Source organism: Aphis gossypii, chromosome X, assembly GCF_020184175.1.
Source record: "Aphis gossypii isolate Hap1 chromosome X, ASM2018417v2, whole genome shotgun sequence".
Classification (NCBI taxonomy): Eukaryota; Metazoa; Arthropoda; class Insecta; order Hemiptera; family Aphididae; genus Aphis; species Aphis gossypii.
The window spans coordinates 14203223-14222699 of NC_065533.1; the positions used below are offsets into that span (position 1 = coordinate 14203223).

At 28.0% G+C, this 19477-nt stretch overlaps 1 protein-coding gene across 1 annotated transcript; it reads right to left on the reverse strand.

Moving 5' to 3' along the window:
- Positions 1-259: 259 nt before the first annotated feature.
- Positions 260-10196, reverse strand: LOC114120537 (uncharacterized). Its single transcript, XM_027982475.2, has 2 exons — positions 9360-10196; positions 260-2396 (listed from the first exon to the last, which is right to left on the reverse strand). The coding sequence occupies exons 1-2, from the start codon at positions 9408-9410 to the stop codon at positions 603-605; spliced, it is 1845 nt and encodes a 614-aa protein (XP_027838276.2). The 5' UTR covers positions 9411-10196; the 3' UTR covers positions 260-602.
- Positions 10197-19477: the final 9281 nt, after the last annotated feature.

Consider the following 19477-nt stretch of genomic DNA (forward strand, 5'->3'; position numbering starts at 1 on the left):
CCACAATAAAAATGAACTTGGTCAAAAAATGGATCTAAATTCCGAAAATATCCTATAATTTAAATAGTCGGTTATTTTGAAAAAAAATAGAATTTAAGCTGATAAATGATCACAATAATTTAAATACAAACAGTATTGAAGATTAGGTATACACATTTCAAAATAACCATATTATTTTACCAGTTAAAATACTAAAATAAATAAATAATTATTGTTCAATAATACTTCTTATTATTAGAAAAATAAATAAGTAATTAAATCCGAGACTTTGACTGTATTTATTTGTATTTTTTAAATGATAAAAATACTCACAAATATTAAACTATGTATGTATACTTTACAGGTACCAAGTAATAAACATTATTTAGTATTATCTTTAAAAATAACAAGTACTTAGTTTCTAATGAGCATTTTACAATCGTTAATCAATAAATAAAACTGAAAAAAAAAACCATACAATTTTTATTAGTATAATAATTGTTTAGTATTTGTATACATCAACAAAAAATAAAATAAATATGTTAATAAACATAACATAATTAATACTGAATTAATCTTATTTAAAAACTTCGATATGTTTAGACATTTAAAATTGTGTAATATTATGTTGTTTCAATTTCCAAATCAATCATTTTATTTATGCTAATGAGAATATGAACATTATCTGAAGGTAAGTCATAAAAAACTATAAAAGTGTTAGCTTGTTTACGTATAAATTTTTTTATCGCATTTACAACTGTTTGCCTATAACTGTAATGTGATAGATAATCCTTTACTTTAATATCTTCATTCGTTAGTTCTTTGATTAAGTCTTCAGCTTTTTCTTTGTAGCATTGTAATCCAATTGATTTAGAATAATCTTCTCCATACAAAAAGTTCAATTTGAAAAAAAATGTCAGAAACAAGACATTGCGACATGTTAAACATTTGTATTCATTGTTTATATTGTTTATGCGTGGTTTCAGAAAAGACATTGGAGTAAAGGTAATACATTTTGCACAATAACCAGATATTAAGTTGATATAATTATGATCATCATTTAAAAATGGTTCAATACATATTGGTTTACAAGGACCAATACATCGAAAATTATTCACACTTAAAACTTCTAGATTGTTTTCATTAGTAGAATCCAAAGAATTTTGTGAATTATCTGAACTAAATGACATACCAGAAACACCTGACATTTTTATTGGCAAGTTATTTTTATATATGTCTTTTGTCTCATCAATACAAAGCGAAGATGCAGGAGGAAACAATTTCTTATCATATTGCTGGACTTGGTTATGAGTTGGATGATTTAGCTTTATCATTTTGTTATGCTGATAATTATCATTTTTTTGAGCTTCATTATTGTTATTTATGAATTTGTTGCAAGACGAACAATTACCTGTTTTGATAATATGATTGTCAGTTGTATTTGGCTTTAATTTTAAAGACTTAGGACATGGTGGTAAGTTAGATACTTCATCATCAAAAGATGGCTCTGCTGGATTATTTTGAGCCGTTGGAATTTCTTCAAGCCGTGGAATGACTTTAAGGGCTTTTAAATTTGTTGATTTTCCATTAACGTATAGTGAATATGTGTCTGCTTTATTGGAATGAACCACTTTTACATTATATAAAATAACCTGTTGGCTCAATATCAATGAAAGAAAATCTTTGCATGGTTTCTTTATTAAAATATCGACTTGATATGAAAACAAATCAGATTTTACACCATTCATTATTTCATATTCAGAAATATTATTGAAGTTATGAATACTATGAGGATACTTGCGAACTCGAGTATAACATTTATCATAGCTCTGTATTCTTAGCAACATAAATTCTTCATCCGTGTATTTTATGATAGTTTTTATATCTCCAAATAATAAATAAATACCCGGACCAATGATTTTAGCTAGATTTTTATTTTGTAACAAATTTGTTTTTTCTAAAGGCAATAAACTTGACTTTAATAAGATAACGGGCGTGTTTATATGTGATTGAACTGCAATTAAATCTTTGGAACTAAAATCTGTCATATTTCCAATAACTAGTCCATCAATTATTAAAATTCTATCATCTTTATTTAAGAATACAATGAAAGAACTGAGAAATTCATAAATTTCATTTATCACATTCTTAAAAACTACGTCTGTGATTTGATTATTATTTCTAGTTATGGAAAAGCCGGCTTCATGATTGATATTTAATTTATTGACATTAGCCTCAATCAAAACACAATCCTTTGAATGAATACAATCACAATCTAATGATATTTTGTTAATATTTTGTGAAATTATTTCATAAACACTTGACTTAAATTGTATCTTATTAGTCTTAAATAATATACAAATGTCCTCTTCCGTTTTGAAATAGTATGTTTTAATCGGTACATACTTTATGATATCCTAAAAAAAAATTAAAATAAAGCTTAAATTAAACTTGTTAAAAATACTATTAATAAATTACAATTCTATAACATGTTACATATTCGTTGATTCCCCAAGTTATTAAAAATATAAATCACGTGATCATATATTTCTATAACAACATTATTCAGTTTCTTATATTTTAAGGCGAACAAATGTTCACTGTGACCAATGCATATAAGTATTGCTTCGTAAGCTAAGTACTTATTTTGTTAGAAGATAATTTAACTTTTATACTTAAAAATGTTTTATTTATAGTGAAATATTACTTATTATTACTTTACCTAATTGTGCTGTTTATTTTATCTTTTGTAGACCAACATTCATAATCGTACTAACGTGGAAGAGAGGTTCATGTGATTTAACCTCCTTCACCAGTTGGCCATTTTTTTTCTAACAACTCGTAAGGGATGTAAAAATTCATTGTCTCATTGTATAATTTATATTTACAATACCAATATATAAATATATTTGTTGCACCCAAAATTTACTAAAAAGTTATTATCGTTTACTAGTTATATAAAGTGATAACTAATTAATTATTACTAAATATGTGATCAAGATTTGTTATCCCTGGATATTGTTTAATGCGATTAAATAGAATACATAACACATTTTTTTTTTATTACTACCAGCAATTTGTATCATAAAATTAACATTATAATAAAATGGAAAATAAAAGAAAATGTAATACATTGTTCTCGTACTTCAATAAAAATTCAAAATAAATGTGGACACAGTACTATTATTTTATTTGATATAAAATTATTTTGCTTAAAATATATCAATATTTTGTTCATATTATTTTCAATTTTGCAACAGTTAATATTTGCTTTAACTACAGAGTAAACAACAGGTTCATAGCTTTAATGGTAAAATATTGTTTTAGAATATTTAGAATAAAACATAAAAAGCAAAATAGCTTGAATTTAATTCCCATTATTGAATGTGTCATGTTATGTAGTAGTCAAGTTCATGCATGGTCGGTCGTAGATAATCTGGTCCTATTTGTTTTAAAAGTAAATATTTTATAAAGATAACTTACATTATAAGAAAATGTATTATTATATTGTTTTTGTATTTTAGGGGTGAATCTGAACTATGTGTGAATGAAGGTAACTTTCGTGCTTTTCTCAAGCATAAAGAAAAGGATTTGTCATATGTAAAATGAAAATTAATAATACACATTAATCAATAATAAAAATATCAATGATACAAAATTTTTTTTAAGTATTCTACTCTATTTAAATGTTTTACTTTGTACTCATTACACGCTTTATAAGTAAATTGTATTCGTTCTTTTTGGTCTTTACATCTAGGTTTTATTCTACCGTTTTGAGCTCATTTATTTTTAAAAATGATTCCACTTGTATAATTTTCAATTTTTAATAACACTAGTTAATAAAGAATTAAGTGAAGAAAATTGAGAGTTAAAGTGTTTATGAAATGATTCAGCACAATTTGTAATGCGAGGTGCGTCAGTTGGAAGTTCAGCTCAAACTGATGGTGAAAACGGACATCCTTCAATGATATAATAATTAAATAAATAATCAGAAAATTTGTATAAATACTTCTAATTAAAATCTGGAGTTTTATAAATGGCAACGTTGCACGATTTTCGCCTGATTTGAATCGGGCGTATGTGGGCTACAATAAATTGGGTCCGGGCGCAAATGGATTGCGCCGCGATATCAAACACTAGTTTTTGAGATTAAGATTGTGAAATATAATAATACATTTCAGTGTTTTTAAATTTTAGCAGATGAAACAACTGATGTTAAAAACAATAAGTTTTGTACCTGATACCAAAAACGATGATTTTTACGTGGTTTTTTTTTTAATTTATTGAAATTCATAGACTAACAGGACAAAATAGAGCAACCTCCATTACATAATATAGTACATTTATTTATAAGTATCTATTTTATGATTTTTTTATATACAATTAAAATATTTTTTTTTTATTTAAATAGGTTCGAATTCTTGTGGAATCGACTGTTGAAATATGTATCGTCAAGGTTACAACAGTGGTACGATGGGGCTAACATGGTGGGACATCTTAAAGGAACACAAAAAATTATACCTGAAAATTCTCCCAAGCCTTTAAATGATTATTGTGTATTAATCTATAATTTTCTTCTGCTTTTGACATACGGTTTATTAGAAACATTTTGGGGGTATTTAAAAAATGTACTGTATGAAAAAATATGCTAATAAATAAAATTGATGAAAATGGTTAGAATCATACCGCAAAATCTTTAAAATGCCCATGCGCTACAAAGTAGGTGAAAAGATATACACTGGGTCCATGACTTAGTAGAATAATTACCTCGTGTTGTTGGTATACTTGATACAACAATATCTGAGTGGAAAGATTGGGGCTGTTACTGATGTTAATAACTTGGAAAAAGCTATGGATTTTGAATTTTTTTTTGTCTCTAAAAGTTATAAATGTGACTATAATTATAAAAAAAAATTTTTAATTCTGAACGTAGTGATAAATGTATTGATTTTATAATGATAAGTGTGTGTATTATTTTTTTTGTGTTTGTGTACAACATATTTTGTCGAAATAATGCTTCAATTACAACTTCAGGGGGGGTTTCCGATGGAAAAGTGAATATCCTTGGTACATTATACAAGTCAGAAGTAACATCTTCCAACAGTTTTCCAAACAATAAAAAAAAACAAAAAAAAAAAGTAACGGAAAAATGGGAATTTTTACTCAGGACCAGTTTTCGACTAAAACAATATTTTTAGATGGTTGTAACTAAAAAAAAAATCACTGTAAATACTTGAAATTTTCACCGCATGATTATATAAGCGTTATCTATATACGGCTAAATTTTCAAAATATTTTGACTTTTTTTGAGCTATTTATAGACAACTGAAATTAAATGTTCAATTTTTCTAAGTGTCAATAAAAAAATTATAGGTTCCCAAAAAAAAATCGAAAAATTTAATACAAGGTTCCTTATAAGTAGTTTTTGTTTTATAAGCATTTTTAGTTCAATTTTGTACGAAGTATGTCAAAATCGCAAAAATTTGCAAGTAATTTTGTAGTTGAAAAATCATAAGATTGTTTGTTTGTATCCAAGGTTAAAAATTCAAAACTAAATTTTCCAAAAGTTTACCTTCAAGTAGCTATAAAGAAAACTCGAAGTATCATTATAGGAACAATTTTAAGTGCGTTTGAATTTTAAATTTTTACGAAATTGCGTAACGATAACGATTTATTCACTAACGATTTTAAATAATTGTTATTCAAAACATATAAGTCATAAATAATTGAAAATTTTACCTGTTATTTAGTTTGGAATTTTCTTTAGATAATTTAATTTTGAAAATATTTCGCTTATTTTAATGCTATTCATAGGTATTTGAAATATTCGTTTTTGTTTATTTTTTTTTTTTAATATATATAAAAAAATTTTGGTTGAATCAAAATACTTGAAAATTCAATACAAAATTTCTCATAAGTTGGTCTTATAGTGATTCAGAAATAATAAGAATACAAAGGTACAATTTTGTTTTATTAGCATTTGAAGTTCAAATACTGACAAACATTTGTTAAAGTCATGAATATTTGCAAATTATTTTTTAGGTATAATTCATAAAAAATTTTGTATAAATAAAATTTAATAGTTGAAAATTTAAAACAAGATTCTTCATAAGTTTAGCTTACAATAATAAATTATAAAAGAACTTAAATTTTGGTGTATTCAGGCCATTAAAACATAAACCACCTTTTTCACCAACCACTGGAAATTAAATCCTAGGCTGACAAATGTTATTCGTTCAGAATTGTTTTTTGTATACAATGATGCCTCTCATTGGATTTAATACATCAATTATAGTGACCTACTATATAGCAGAGCTGTATCCAATTTTATCTTGATCATAAAATAGAATTTGTAAAATCTGAATCATTACTTAAGACTTAATAAAAATCAAATTAATTGTGATACTAATAATTATGTTATAATATTAAAAGTTGTTTTTGAAAGTAAAAAGATATTTTTAATTATTACAGTTTTAAGTTTATGAACTTATACCCCATAAGTGATCAAAATTATCAAAATTTACCACACAATACCTTGTAAGAACTATAATTTATCATTATTATTAATAATTGAAAATTTTTTATTAGTATGCTCTTCACGTAAATACTTAATATATATTTTTAAATAATTTATGTATAACGGTTTAAAATTTGATTTTACAAATACATTTTTGTGTCTCCTAAAAAGTTGACTTTTTGGAGTTATGGAGTATTGCATTATCACCGATGCTATACTATATTCGTTCCATATTTTAATGTTTTATTTTATAATAATATGATTTTATTTATTTATATTAATTATGATATATTTTGGAGAAAGTGGTTTAAGAACCAACAATATCTGTCGAAGTGAGGCGATCTCTTGTTTTTTTTTTAGGATTAAAAGTTTACACTGCATTGGAAGTAAAAGATGCTATTTCTGTCTATTTAACTATGGTTAACATTATCTACAAAGTTGTGTGATTTTTTTTTGAGAACGAATAGAGATCAACGAGTGACGGAAAAAATTTTTATTAGGTAATTAGTTTTTCACATGACTCACTAGGGTAAAGACAAATATTTTGCATTTTTGTAAGATTTAAAATCAGTCATTTTATAGAGGTTATTTTTCTAGAAATATTTTTATTTAATAACTGATTTTTAATCAGAGAGCTTTCAAAAATTGAAAGTTATTTATGAACCATCATCATTAATAATTTAATTTATAGGGAGTGATGTTCTTGGAGACAAAATTGTTACATTTGAGATGAAAGAATTTTTAAGAAAACTGAGAAGTGAAATTATTTTTATGGATAAGACATTCAAGCAGTATCTATGTTATTTACTCAAATATAAACATTGCATAGCTATGTATGTTGTTGGAATAGCGATACCATTGGCAAGTTACTAATGGTACTAGGTATGATTATAAATCTAATTTATCATAATTTTTTAGTACATAATTATTAATTAATTTAAACTAACTTGTAAGGCATTACACTTTTATGCATTGCTACCGAACAAAAGTATAACAACTTATTTGAGAATCGTGCCAATCATGGAATATCTAGATTATCTACCACTCCCATCTCGATTAAAACTAAAAATGTTTGACAAACATTTGTATATTTTTACTAAATAGGTATGCATAATGATAATAATTTTTAACCTGACTATACAAATTAAATTTATAATTGCTTTAACACAAAACAAAACAAAATTCTATTTGTGACCAATGGAGGGCTATAATATACACAGTTATCTATACACGGTATAGTATACAGAAGCCGGGAGAAAGTAATGCTAAAGCGGTTCCCTCCCGATCGTCGGTTCAAACAGGAAAAAAAAGTATACTGTATAGTGTATACACAGTATACGGACAATTTGGTGTGAATGCACTTCCTTCACTAAAAACCAAACTGAAAAAGTTCATGTATTAAGTGCAGAACTGCTGTACACGAAATGAAGAAATTAGAAATGAATTCGTTCGCACTGTCTGCGAATAACTAGGTATGTAATCCACCAGACAATATTTATGTTTAATAATGTTACTGCTTATTAGTCACATCGTTCATACCATACCCAAACAATGTTATTAAAATGTTTTTATTAGAATAAAATTCCGATGACGATAATTCAGCAGCAGATGTAGGTTCTTATCCTTGGAGAACTATGTATTTGTTGATATCAATGATATCATATTTTCACACATAAAATAATGTATTAATGAATTATTAACCAATGACTTATTATAAATGTTTTATTTGAAACTCTCTGACCGCTGTAAGTGAGTACCCTAGGTCGCAGACGGAACTGTAAAGAAAATATCGTAAAAAGTCTAGTAATCACAATTTTAGTTTTTTGAAATATAGTGGGTGAAGACGATTTTTGCGAAGTTGATTCATTTGAAATTACGTATTACATATTAAAAAAATACACGTACTACGCGAATACCGACAGATCGGACGTGAAAAACGCAAAACAGACGTGCGAAATGCGAAAATAAAATTTTAAAAAAAACGGAGAAAAACGTCGTCGTACTCGTTATCGTTAGCTGCGGTGAAACTCGATTCTATAAATAATAATAAAAGTTATATATATACATAAACACGTCCGTGTACATAAACATGATTTACACAGTTTAACCCGACATGAAATATTATTTCGAGTATAATTCCTAAATTATACATAGACTACGTACGCTGTGTACTACCTACACGATATTATTTTCATACTATTATTAACTAACCTACGTTATAACAATAGAAGGAAACTCGTATAAATAATTTCTCACAGCCTGGTGTTCCTAGATAGAGATAATCCACTAGATAATAATATTCGAGTTCACAAATTATATTTTGTAATTTGTTATTATTATTTCTACTTAAAATCAATAATAATATGTTATCATAAGATTATTTAAAATTAGAATACATTTGACAGTATGGATAGGTAATGAGACGAGTTCACTATAAAACTGGTTATTCCTCGGGTTATTCGCAGTTGCGTCGGAAATAGTTACCTATAATACATATACTTACAGACCTAAATAACCCATAATAAACAATAAGATAGGTACCTACATTGATCATTTTTAAATATTATCATCAATCTATCGATAATAATCATCTATAATAGTAATAAATAGGTAGGTGAATAAAATCGACAATTATAACTAATATATTAATAATAATCACAAATATAACTAACAATAACAGCGTTCAGCGTTCATTTAATAAATTTTTAATATTAAACTTAACTTATTACATTGCTTAAAAATCTCATATCCGCGGAATCGTTCCGAAACGCAAGCAATGCGAATGACGAGAGATTACTGAATTACAGTAATTACACACGTATGACGTAAGTCGTTTAGATCGATATCGATTGTTATTACTTACCATCGCGGCTGGGTCGCTATCCATGGCTTTATTTGTATGCGGTGCGGACATCGTTGACAATTAATTAATGTTCCGCGGGCATAATAATTAACGAGAAAACAAAAAAGAAAGATACAAATTACGGATTCAACGACTTAAGATAACAAAACACGCTATTAAGTATAAACAATTTACATGCGGCTACGCACACCCGATAAAGCTCGCGTCATTGCATCATCGGAAATGACGGACGTCGGACACGGACACGGACACCGCGGTATATCGTGCCGTGTATAGTTCTACCGTTCGACCACCAGTCGCGCTGCATGTCATAATAGTACAAGTTACACTGGAGGCAAGCACGTTTTCCTTTACTGTAACGATTCGTCTTTGACATTAAAATCAAATAAAATGTCAGCTGTCGCTGGGCTATGGAATGGAAGCAAGCACATTTTCATTTACCATAACGATTCGTCTTTGGCATTAAAATTAAATAAAATATCGGCTGTGGAAATGAACATTAGCATTTAGCACTCTATAATATAAACATTATAAACAACTATTTAAGTTTGAATATTATGATAATTTTATCATATAATATCATCGACGATACTATAATAGGTACTTCGTAAGTTAAAAAAATATCGAATACGAAATGTATATAGGTACAGGATGTATGATAGTGATAGTAGTACGACAATACTTCGGGAAATATTAGTATATTACTACGTTCGCTAAATTTTAAATACCTACTTATAAAAGTTAAACGTTTAAGCTACAACTAAGCTAAAAACAACAAAGCTAGATACTCTTCCAAATTTCGATTTTGAAGTACCTATCAAAATATTCTTAGTACTCTTAAAAATATTCGGCTTTAGAATATACAATTTTAAAATTTAAAATTGCATAAATTAATTAATGTATGTTGTTATACAAAAAAAGTAAAAACTTATGGTATTTTAACGATAAAAATGTTGTTTTATACCTACTTTTATATTTATTTCGACTCTAAATTATATAAAGCCTTTTGCACACGGCGATAACGAAATAAAACTGATTACACTCATATGATTGCTCAAAAAATCGGTTCAGCTGGTACACCAGTAAGGAATGTCGCTATAAAATGCTAAATAGTGTAGACTGCTACATATCATTTATCCATAAACTTCCAAATATTAAAATCGACCGCCGAGTCTACTGGAAACAATTTGTTTTGAAGTGCCAGTTTATAATGTAGTATCAATACATTTTTCACTAACCCATTAATGCCGTGCGTTGCTATTTAATGAAATAATGTTTTTAATTATTTTATTTTTGAAATTAGGTCTTTATTTTCTATTTTATTAGGAGGTAAATTATGATAGAAACTTTGACTATTTATTTCAGATTTCCTCTTAAAGATACTTTTAAGAATAAATAGTTCAATTTTTTACAAGAAAATGGTGTACAATGTATCAAAAACAAGTTTAGTTTGTTCACTACATTTTGATGACTTGTTTTTTTGTAATGGGAAAAAGTAGAAGACTATTACTAAAATATGCTATTCCATCAAAAATTATCAACAGAATAAAATAATATGTGAGTGTACATTTTGAATAGATAAAAACAAAACAAAATAACTCTATAACAAATAGGTATCTAATCTACATTACCTAATTATTTGAGGCTAAACAAGACTATACAAAAACAGTAAGCAACTTGCCTGTAATCAAAATGTTTCATAATTCAGAAAGTGATTCAGTCGACAATTCAGCTTCTCTAAATGTTATCAGAGGTTTAGTAAAGGTGAGTTATTAATTAAAATTACTTGTATCATGTATTTAAATAAAATAATTAGATATTTGTTCTTTTAACAATTTACTATTTTATCAAGCAATTAATACGATAATTCATAAACAATATAATTTTTATAAGTAAAGCTTTTGTTGTTGAATTGTATGATTTATAACGCACAACAAAAAAATATAACATAATAACTAACAAAAATTTAATAATATTTATCAGACACAAAACAATTATGTTTCATAATTTAAATTTCAGATAAATAAAAATTACTTTAAGTTTTATTAATAATATTTTAATAAGTTGACCATTTTTGGTTAATATCACATCTCTGTTAAAATGTTTATTTATTCTTTATCAAATCTCTAAATGTTTTATGATATTATTTTCTACGGAGCAATGTAGAAGGAGTGTTACTTTGATATTTTTTGTTAATTTTTTGGTTCTATCTTCATTTAACTAATGCTATGATAAAGAAAAATGTATTAATTAAATTGCTTAACTACAAATATATATATTTCTCCACAAGAATCAATCAAAAAAATATCATTTTTTTATAATCTTAACACATATATTTTTTAAAGTTACATGTAGTTAGCTAAGTAGCCAAACTATAAATGCTCTCCAAAAAAAATTTTTATGATAATTGTTTTATGAAATATTTTAATATAAGTGAAGTGGAGTTACATTGATACATGTCTTTTTTCCTAAAAAAATATAACTATTCATTTAAATGGATATATTTCTTTCAACTCCATTGACATGTAATAGGTAGATAATAAAAATATAATATTATCAATAAAAATGTAATTTTATTTTAACATAACCCAGTCTTATTTTTTCTGGTAGACTTTAACTAATGTTTCTTATCAGAATACTACTTAAAATTTTACCTACATTTTATTTAGTCTTTTAATACGATATTTAATTAAATTTATATTTTTATTACAATATCTGGTGCTGGTTCGGTATGCGCTCTACAATCAAGTTTCTGGTTCGGTATGCGCTCTACAGGTCGATTTTAATTAGTTATTATTTTATTTTCATAATTTTCAAAAACGTCATAATAAAAGTATTATAGAATATAAATATATAAAAATTAGTTAAATAATTATAAAAGTAATATAAAATTTAAATAAGTGTATAAAAATTAGTTATTTTCCGCTCTACATACGTCGTCATTATTATTTTTTTTTATTATTGGCTTTCATTCACGTTATGGATATCTTCTAGCATGGCGAGGAAAAGATCCGGCCTGTCTTGACAGTAAAGTCGCCAGCAATATTGATCAAGATGGGACTGCAAATGATGTAAAGGAACACCTCTCATTTTCTTTAATAATTTAATTTTTGCGTCCAACCATGACCTCTCAATGTTTTGAGTGTGAGCTCCTGTATTTGCATCGACATAAGACGTTTGGTGATTTACCGTCTTGTGTACAAATCCACGGCTTGTGAGACACCTATAAGCAGCCCATTCATCAGAATGAATTTCTGATCCTGCTTCGCATTCACGTTCTATTATTGGTAAAAGTGTTTCTCGATCGCGTCGATGAACATAAAAATAACGGCAATCGTTTCCATTTTTTAAACCAAATACCCAGGGGCCATCTACTCGTGCACCATAATTTCGGTTATTAATAACCTCAGAATTTATATCTGTCAATGTGGGAGGACCATCTCCAGCTAATAATCTACCCCTATTGTACTTCCTTCGGCCAGCGAAACGAGCTTCGTCAATTTGAATTGGATTTTGTGCATTTCCAACCAATTTGTTTTTAGTTTTCAAAACAGCTGTGCATACTTCTCGGCACATATTAAACCAATCGGTAACACACTCCTTACTTCTCCCTGTCCGATCCATTACCATTTGTGTGGGCAATTCCAATACAAACATAAATACAAGTTCAATAATTTGACAAAGTGTTAACCCACTATTGCAACGTTGGTTTAAGTCAGTGAAATGAAAAAATCTGCTGCCAGCTCTTGCCGATCTTGTTGTCTGACAGCCTCGTTTTGGACACCGAAAAATAGCCATCCACTCCCCATTTCGGCATTTCCGTCGTTTGATTTGCATTTCTGTGCCGCATTTATGACAAGGGTCGTTGTCTTCGGCACTTTTCAACAATCCTTTCTCTACTAGAAACCGATGACACTACTATAGTATAAAACTCACGAAACGTCATCACAGCCATCACAATTAACAATTAATACAAAATTATAAATTATAAAATATTGTATTATATAAAAATAAAATATTATACTTATAACGATACTAGTGAACACTAGAAAACGACTGTAATAAAATGTACAGTAAGTATAATATAATTTAAGGTAAAGATAATCAAAGATAAGATAAGTCGAAAGAAAAACCCAACATATAATATATAAAACCGAGGCAGATATTTCCGTACCAAACGTAAATCGAGTGTAGAACGGCAAAATCTGTAGAGCGCATACCGAACCAGCACCCAATATCTTAAACATATAATTAAGAAGTAATAAAAAACTTAATTATAATAACAAAAACAAATACCTAATCTTATTTAACTGAGTCTTATCTTTTTTGGCAGACTTTTATTAATATTCCTTATAATAATATTAACTAAAATGTTACCTACATTTTTTTTTTGTCTTTTGTTAATTAAATTTTATCAACTTAAAACTAAAAATTTCTTACATCCAATGAATTAGAAAATTTGTACTTAATTCATTTCCCCACGCCTTTGACTTAAGGATACTTCAAGACTGCTTGAATTTATTCTACATTTACTTCAAACACATCATCTTTTATTAATTTAAATGTTTGTTTGGTTGTACCCAATGACTTAAGTCTAGTTACTGTTATAATTTTGTCCTTGATATTTTTTATAACAGCGAGATAAACATAAATTGACATCCCATGCTTATCAAATTTAGCATTAACTAAAATAAATGTTCCAATTTTTATGTTATCATTACTTGGTGGTTGATAGTCTGGTTTAGAGTCATCTATCACTTCATGTTCTGACTCAGAGTCATTAGTTAGAATTGGAAGATTGCTTACTTCTACCTCTTCATCAGAAATTTCATTTTTATTGACACCAAATGTAGCCACTGTTATATCTGCTCCTGCTCCTACAGCTATATTTTTTTTCTTTTTTCGTTGCATTGTCATCAGTTTTTGGGTATCGTTGACTTTTAAAAAAATCGGTAACAGTATCATTAATTAAGATATCTGAATCATCAGTATTTGGCAATTTGTCCATCACTTTTTGTTTATTCAATGGAAAAATACTTGAGGTTTTAAAAGACGCTCGCAAATCATTGGCAATTGAACCACCACTATTATAATAATTATACATAACATGAATTGCTTTTCATACAAGAGTAGGAAATGCTACTTTTGGAATAGCTTTCAATCTAGTATTTTGGTTTTTCCACTCATTTAATGCACTTCGCCATGCTTGTTTCAACTATCTGAAATAACCAACATCTAAGGACTGGGTTAAATGAGTAGAGTTCTTAGGAAGGCTAACAAAGCCAATATCATTTTCAATTTTGTTCGCATTCAAAAATTACATCTTTTGGGATGATAGGTTATCCCCTAATAGAACTTTTCTCCCAGGCTGTCGTTTATAATATGGTGAAAAAAAACTAGTTAGCAACCAGTCTTTAAATTTAATGCTATCAATCTGTCCATAAGATGAACGATTGTATCAAGATTCTCTAGAGTAACAAGGTTAGTTCTTAGGTCAATACTTCTTAGTAGGCAACGACTTCAACTCCAAACACTCTTAATGGGGGCGTATATCCAAAAACCGGAGTGGCAAAATGCTTCATTCAACCATCAATAAGAATTCAATCAACTTTATGAGTCCCAAAGGGCCAACTTACTGGCCTCTTCATGAAAATAGACATCCAGACAGACTACACTTCTTCCTCTCCAAACTACCTAAAAATATAATATACTCCATAAGCATCTTGTGCGAACTTAGCTCTGACCACACCCCTGTTCTTTTAACTGTGAATGACGCACCCAAACCAAACATTTCTCATACTTCTTTATCCCAAAGCTCTGTCAACTAAGATAAATTTTCTGAAATAATGCAAAAAGGTACAAACCTAAAACTCTCTCTCAAAGTAAACAACGATTTCGAAAATGCTGCCCATGATCTAACATCTTCTTTACAATCTGCAGTATATGAATCTTCTTACAAGATAAACCAAAAAAACCACAATTATATAAAAAAAGTGCTACCCGCTCATATAATAGACCTAATCTCCCAAAAACGTCAAGCCCAAGCCAAATTCCTAAAAGATTGCTCACTGTCGAAAACGCAAAAAGATTACTTAACTTTCCCACCACTTACCGGCACTAATCGAGCTCTAGCCTATTCAGATAAAGAGAAAGTTGACTTTTTCAGTGAGCATTTATTCAATGTATTCATGCCCCATCCCGATATTCCACCCGATCTTGTGCTCTTAAACTCGATTGCCAAATTTCTAGATACCCCTTTTCCAGTACCATTACCTGCTAAAACCACCCCCACAACAAAGTTAACTTTCTAATCTAAAATCCAAAAGTTGGCAAAGCACCAAGTCATGATTTATTAACTAACGCAATTCTTAAAAAATTACCTGAAAAAACTCTGATTCTCATTACCTTACATCTTCAATTCCATGTTTAGACTTTCATATTCTCTTTTGAAATGGAAACTATCAACAATTATACTCATTCTTCCAATAAACCAAAAAACCTAGTAACTGCATATAGACTTATTAGTTTGTTACCAACTTCTTTGGCCAAATTATTTGAAAAACTCATTCTCAAGAGAATCAGACCGATTCTTTAGACAGTGAACATTATCCCTGACTCTCAATTTGGTTTTAGGTCTTAACACTCAACCATACATCAAATAGGCTAACTAATATTTAATATTTTGAAGTAAGTCTTTACATATTGGCTGTGCTAAAATTTCATCATCACTGGAATCAACTTTAGAACCCCAGCGCATTTTTCGCTCTGTGCTTTCTGTGTCTGATACGACTACTATATCAAAAAGTGTAAGTATATAACAGCTTAAAATATGTACAAAAACTTAAAATAATAATAACAACACCTCATTTAACCATTTATCTTTATAACTAATATTATATTTAACCAATTTTATTTTATTTGTTTACAGATTAGATTGAATGAAAATGATTTTTTCAACGTTACTGGTTGCGAGTCTAGTTCTTTTTGAGTTTAAAACAAGATCAGCTTTGGAAAATAATCGTTCGCTGAGAACAGATGTCGCAGGTACACAAAGTCTTCTTTTTACAATTTCGTTCAACCTGGGATATAATTGTTTTCTACTAGACCATCACTTTAAAGGGTCTAGCTGACGGCTAAGTAGACTTCCACTCTAATATTTATCTAATTTAACAACACTTGCTACAAATGAATTATTTTGACCAACAATTAAACTTACTTGATCGTCAAATTTTTTCCAAATACTTGAAGACGATTGTACAAGTGAGGTATTTTGATTTTCTTCGTTTATTACGTTATTTGGTATGTCATTATTTAAGTTTTGTAATTTCTTACCAGTCGAGATTTATAGGCTTCAAATCTGTCATCACTTGAAAATCCATACTTTTTGAATCTAGGGTCTAGAAGAATTGATTGGGACTGAATGCCATTACTTTCCAAATTTTTGAAGTACTTAGTTAGTGTTGTATTAATTTCATTTGCCATTTCAACAATTGCAGTTGGTGTTTCTGAATTCGGGATAATTAAATGTAAGTGGTCTAATAAAAATATATAAAATAAATTTTGTTTTGATATTGTCACAGTATTTTCAGAGCTCATTTCAGTTGTTACATCATCAAAAACTTGAAAAAATGTACAAGCAGAAGATATTATTTCCCATTCGTCATCACTTATGCAATTTAAACTGTTATTAGTTATGGCTAATGTTGAAAACACCGGTTCTTTTAATTTAACAATCCTTTCCATCATTTTAAAAGCAGAATTCCATCTCGTTTTACATTCCTGAATAAGTTTAAGAAGTTCAAATCCACTTTGCTTTTGAATATTTTGAAGTTTATGAAGAGCCCCAGAACTTTCTTTAAAGAACTCAACTATATTTTTTATTTTGGTCATAATTGGTTTTATGTGATTAAGAGCATGTTGATTACCGATGTTTAAAACATGGAACATGTTGCCATTGATTTAATCGAATAGCATTAACTATATTTGGAGCGTTATCTGTGACGGCGGCCGATATTTTATTTTAAATGTTCCATTTTTTAGCTGTAGCCATCAGAAAATTGGCAAGTTCCTTAGTTGTGAACTTTTTATTATAAATAATGCATCCAATTAATCGAGAGCATAATACAATGTCTGAATTTATGAAATGAACAGTTAACGCTATAAAATGCTCATTGTTGATAGATGTCCAACCATCTGTTGTCAACGACAATGCAGTGACATAATTTAAATCCGCTTTAACTTTCTCTAAGGTACTTTTATACATTTGTAGTAGTAAACTATTTGAGATGGTCTTCCTAGATGGCATTGTATAGTTAGGCCCAAGCATTTTAATAGGATTTCTGAACTCAGTTTCTTCTACAATTGAAAATGGATGGAAATATTTCAGAATGAATTTTGTTATTTGTAAGTCTATAGCTTTAGATTTTAAAAACGAAATCGGTTTTGAAATAAATTGTATAATTGAACTTTGTCTAGATGAATTTGTTGATGGGTTCAACGATGATGTTAATGGACCTACTGATTCAAACACTGTAATTAAAGAAGCTGTACTTACGGTTGCACTGGTGGATGGAGTGTTGATGTATCATCTACATTTTCTTCGATAGCGATGGTCTTGACAGTGGCACAGTTACGTGTTTTGTTTAAGTTTTCAAATTCCTTAGAAGGTTACTTGTAGATCCTTCAGAGTAACTGATTTCATGCCCACAATAGGAGCTTTTAGCAATAATGTCAGATTTTACCGTAAAATACTTCCAGATCGCACTTCGTTTACGTTTTAAATTATTCATGTTTAAGTATATCACAAATATTAATATGTGTAGGTTAGGTTAGGTTAGTTGAAGAGCTGCCTAACCTAATTAATGATAGATATATGATTGCCATAATGTTTGGTACTTCTGAAGGTACATCTCAACCTAGTAGAAACTATTCTCTTAAATATTATTTATATATTTATGCTATTGCTTATTGCACATGTAGCAAATTGTAAGAAAGTGTCTAGTATAGTTTAACTTAAATTTGGAGGATATTGAAAAAACTCAAATGGCCAAAAAAACTCTCTGATTGCTTGACCTCGTGAAACGTAAAATATTTCAACTTTTATTATATAATAGTTATAATTAATAAGTCTTATTTATTTTTTTAACGCTAGTCTGGAATCTGGAGCCTTATATTTGTCGATACTGTAATTTAGTTTTCAGACATATAGTTGCACTTGATCAACATGTTAAAAGTAAAAATAATAAAGCCTCCATGTCCAAAATTCTCCCCAATGGAAGATCAACCACAAGAAAATGATAAAAAAAAACCCTTAATTTTACATAAGTTTCAAATAAACTAATTTTGAATTAATAATGATTTTATAAGTACCTACCTGATTTATGTTTAATTATTCTTTATTTATATCTAGATTACATAAAACATTTAAAACATATTATTATGTATAGTATAATTTATTAAAAACGAGAAAATTGAAATTTACAAAACTGTATTTTTATAAACTTAAGCCATTTCAGACAAAGTATTTACAAATATTTGCATCAATCTAAAACATCACCTATTTTGCCAGAAGATATAAAAGGAAAATTTGTAATTTAAGTTATGTTTTTCGAGTTAAATAAAAGTAATAGATAACTATATTAATTATAAATATTTTAAAACTGTATGTAGGTATTAATTTAACTTAGTTAAAAATATCATTAACTTGCAAAACCACCCTTAAAGTGGAAAATCAAATAATTTTATCGACAACATATTGACAAAAAGACTAATGTGTAAACATACACTCAAATAAAAACCCTCATCATTGTAAATTGAATATTATATTTATTAGTTTATTACTCCGTTCAGAATCTAAAACAATTATTATTGTTAAAATTCAAAATTGAATGGAATTAAGGATTTAGGTATTTAACACAGATAATAATACGACTTTATAATCATAGTGACAGTATAATATAATAAATGTAATGTACAAGGTACAACTGATCTAGACACACGTCATATTACGACATACCGTGTCCAAGTAACTCTTAAACAAACAAAAAGCCATATATTTTATACGCATCATTGTCGTCATTCTACTTTCATACATCCTTGTTAAATATGTCTTAATCATG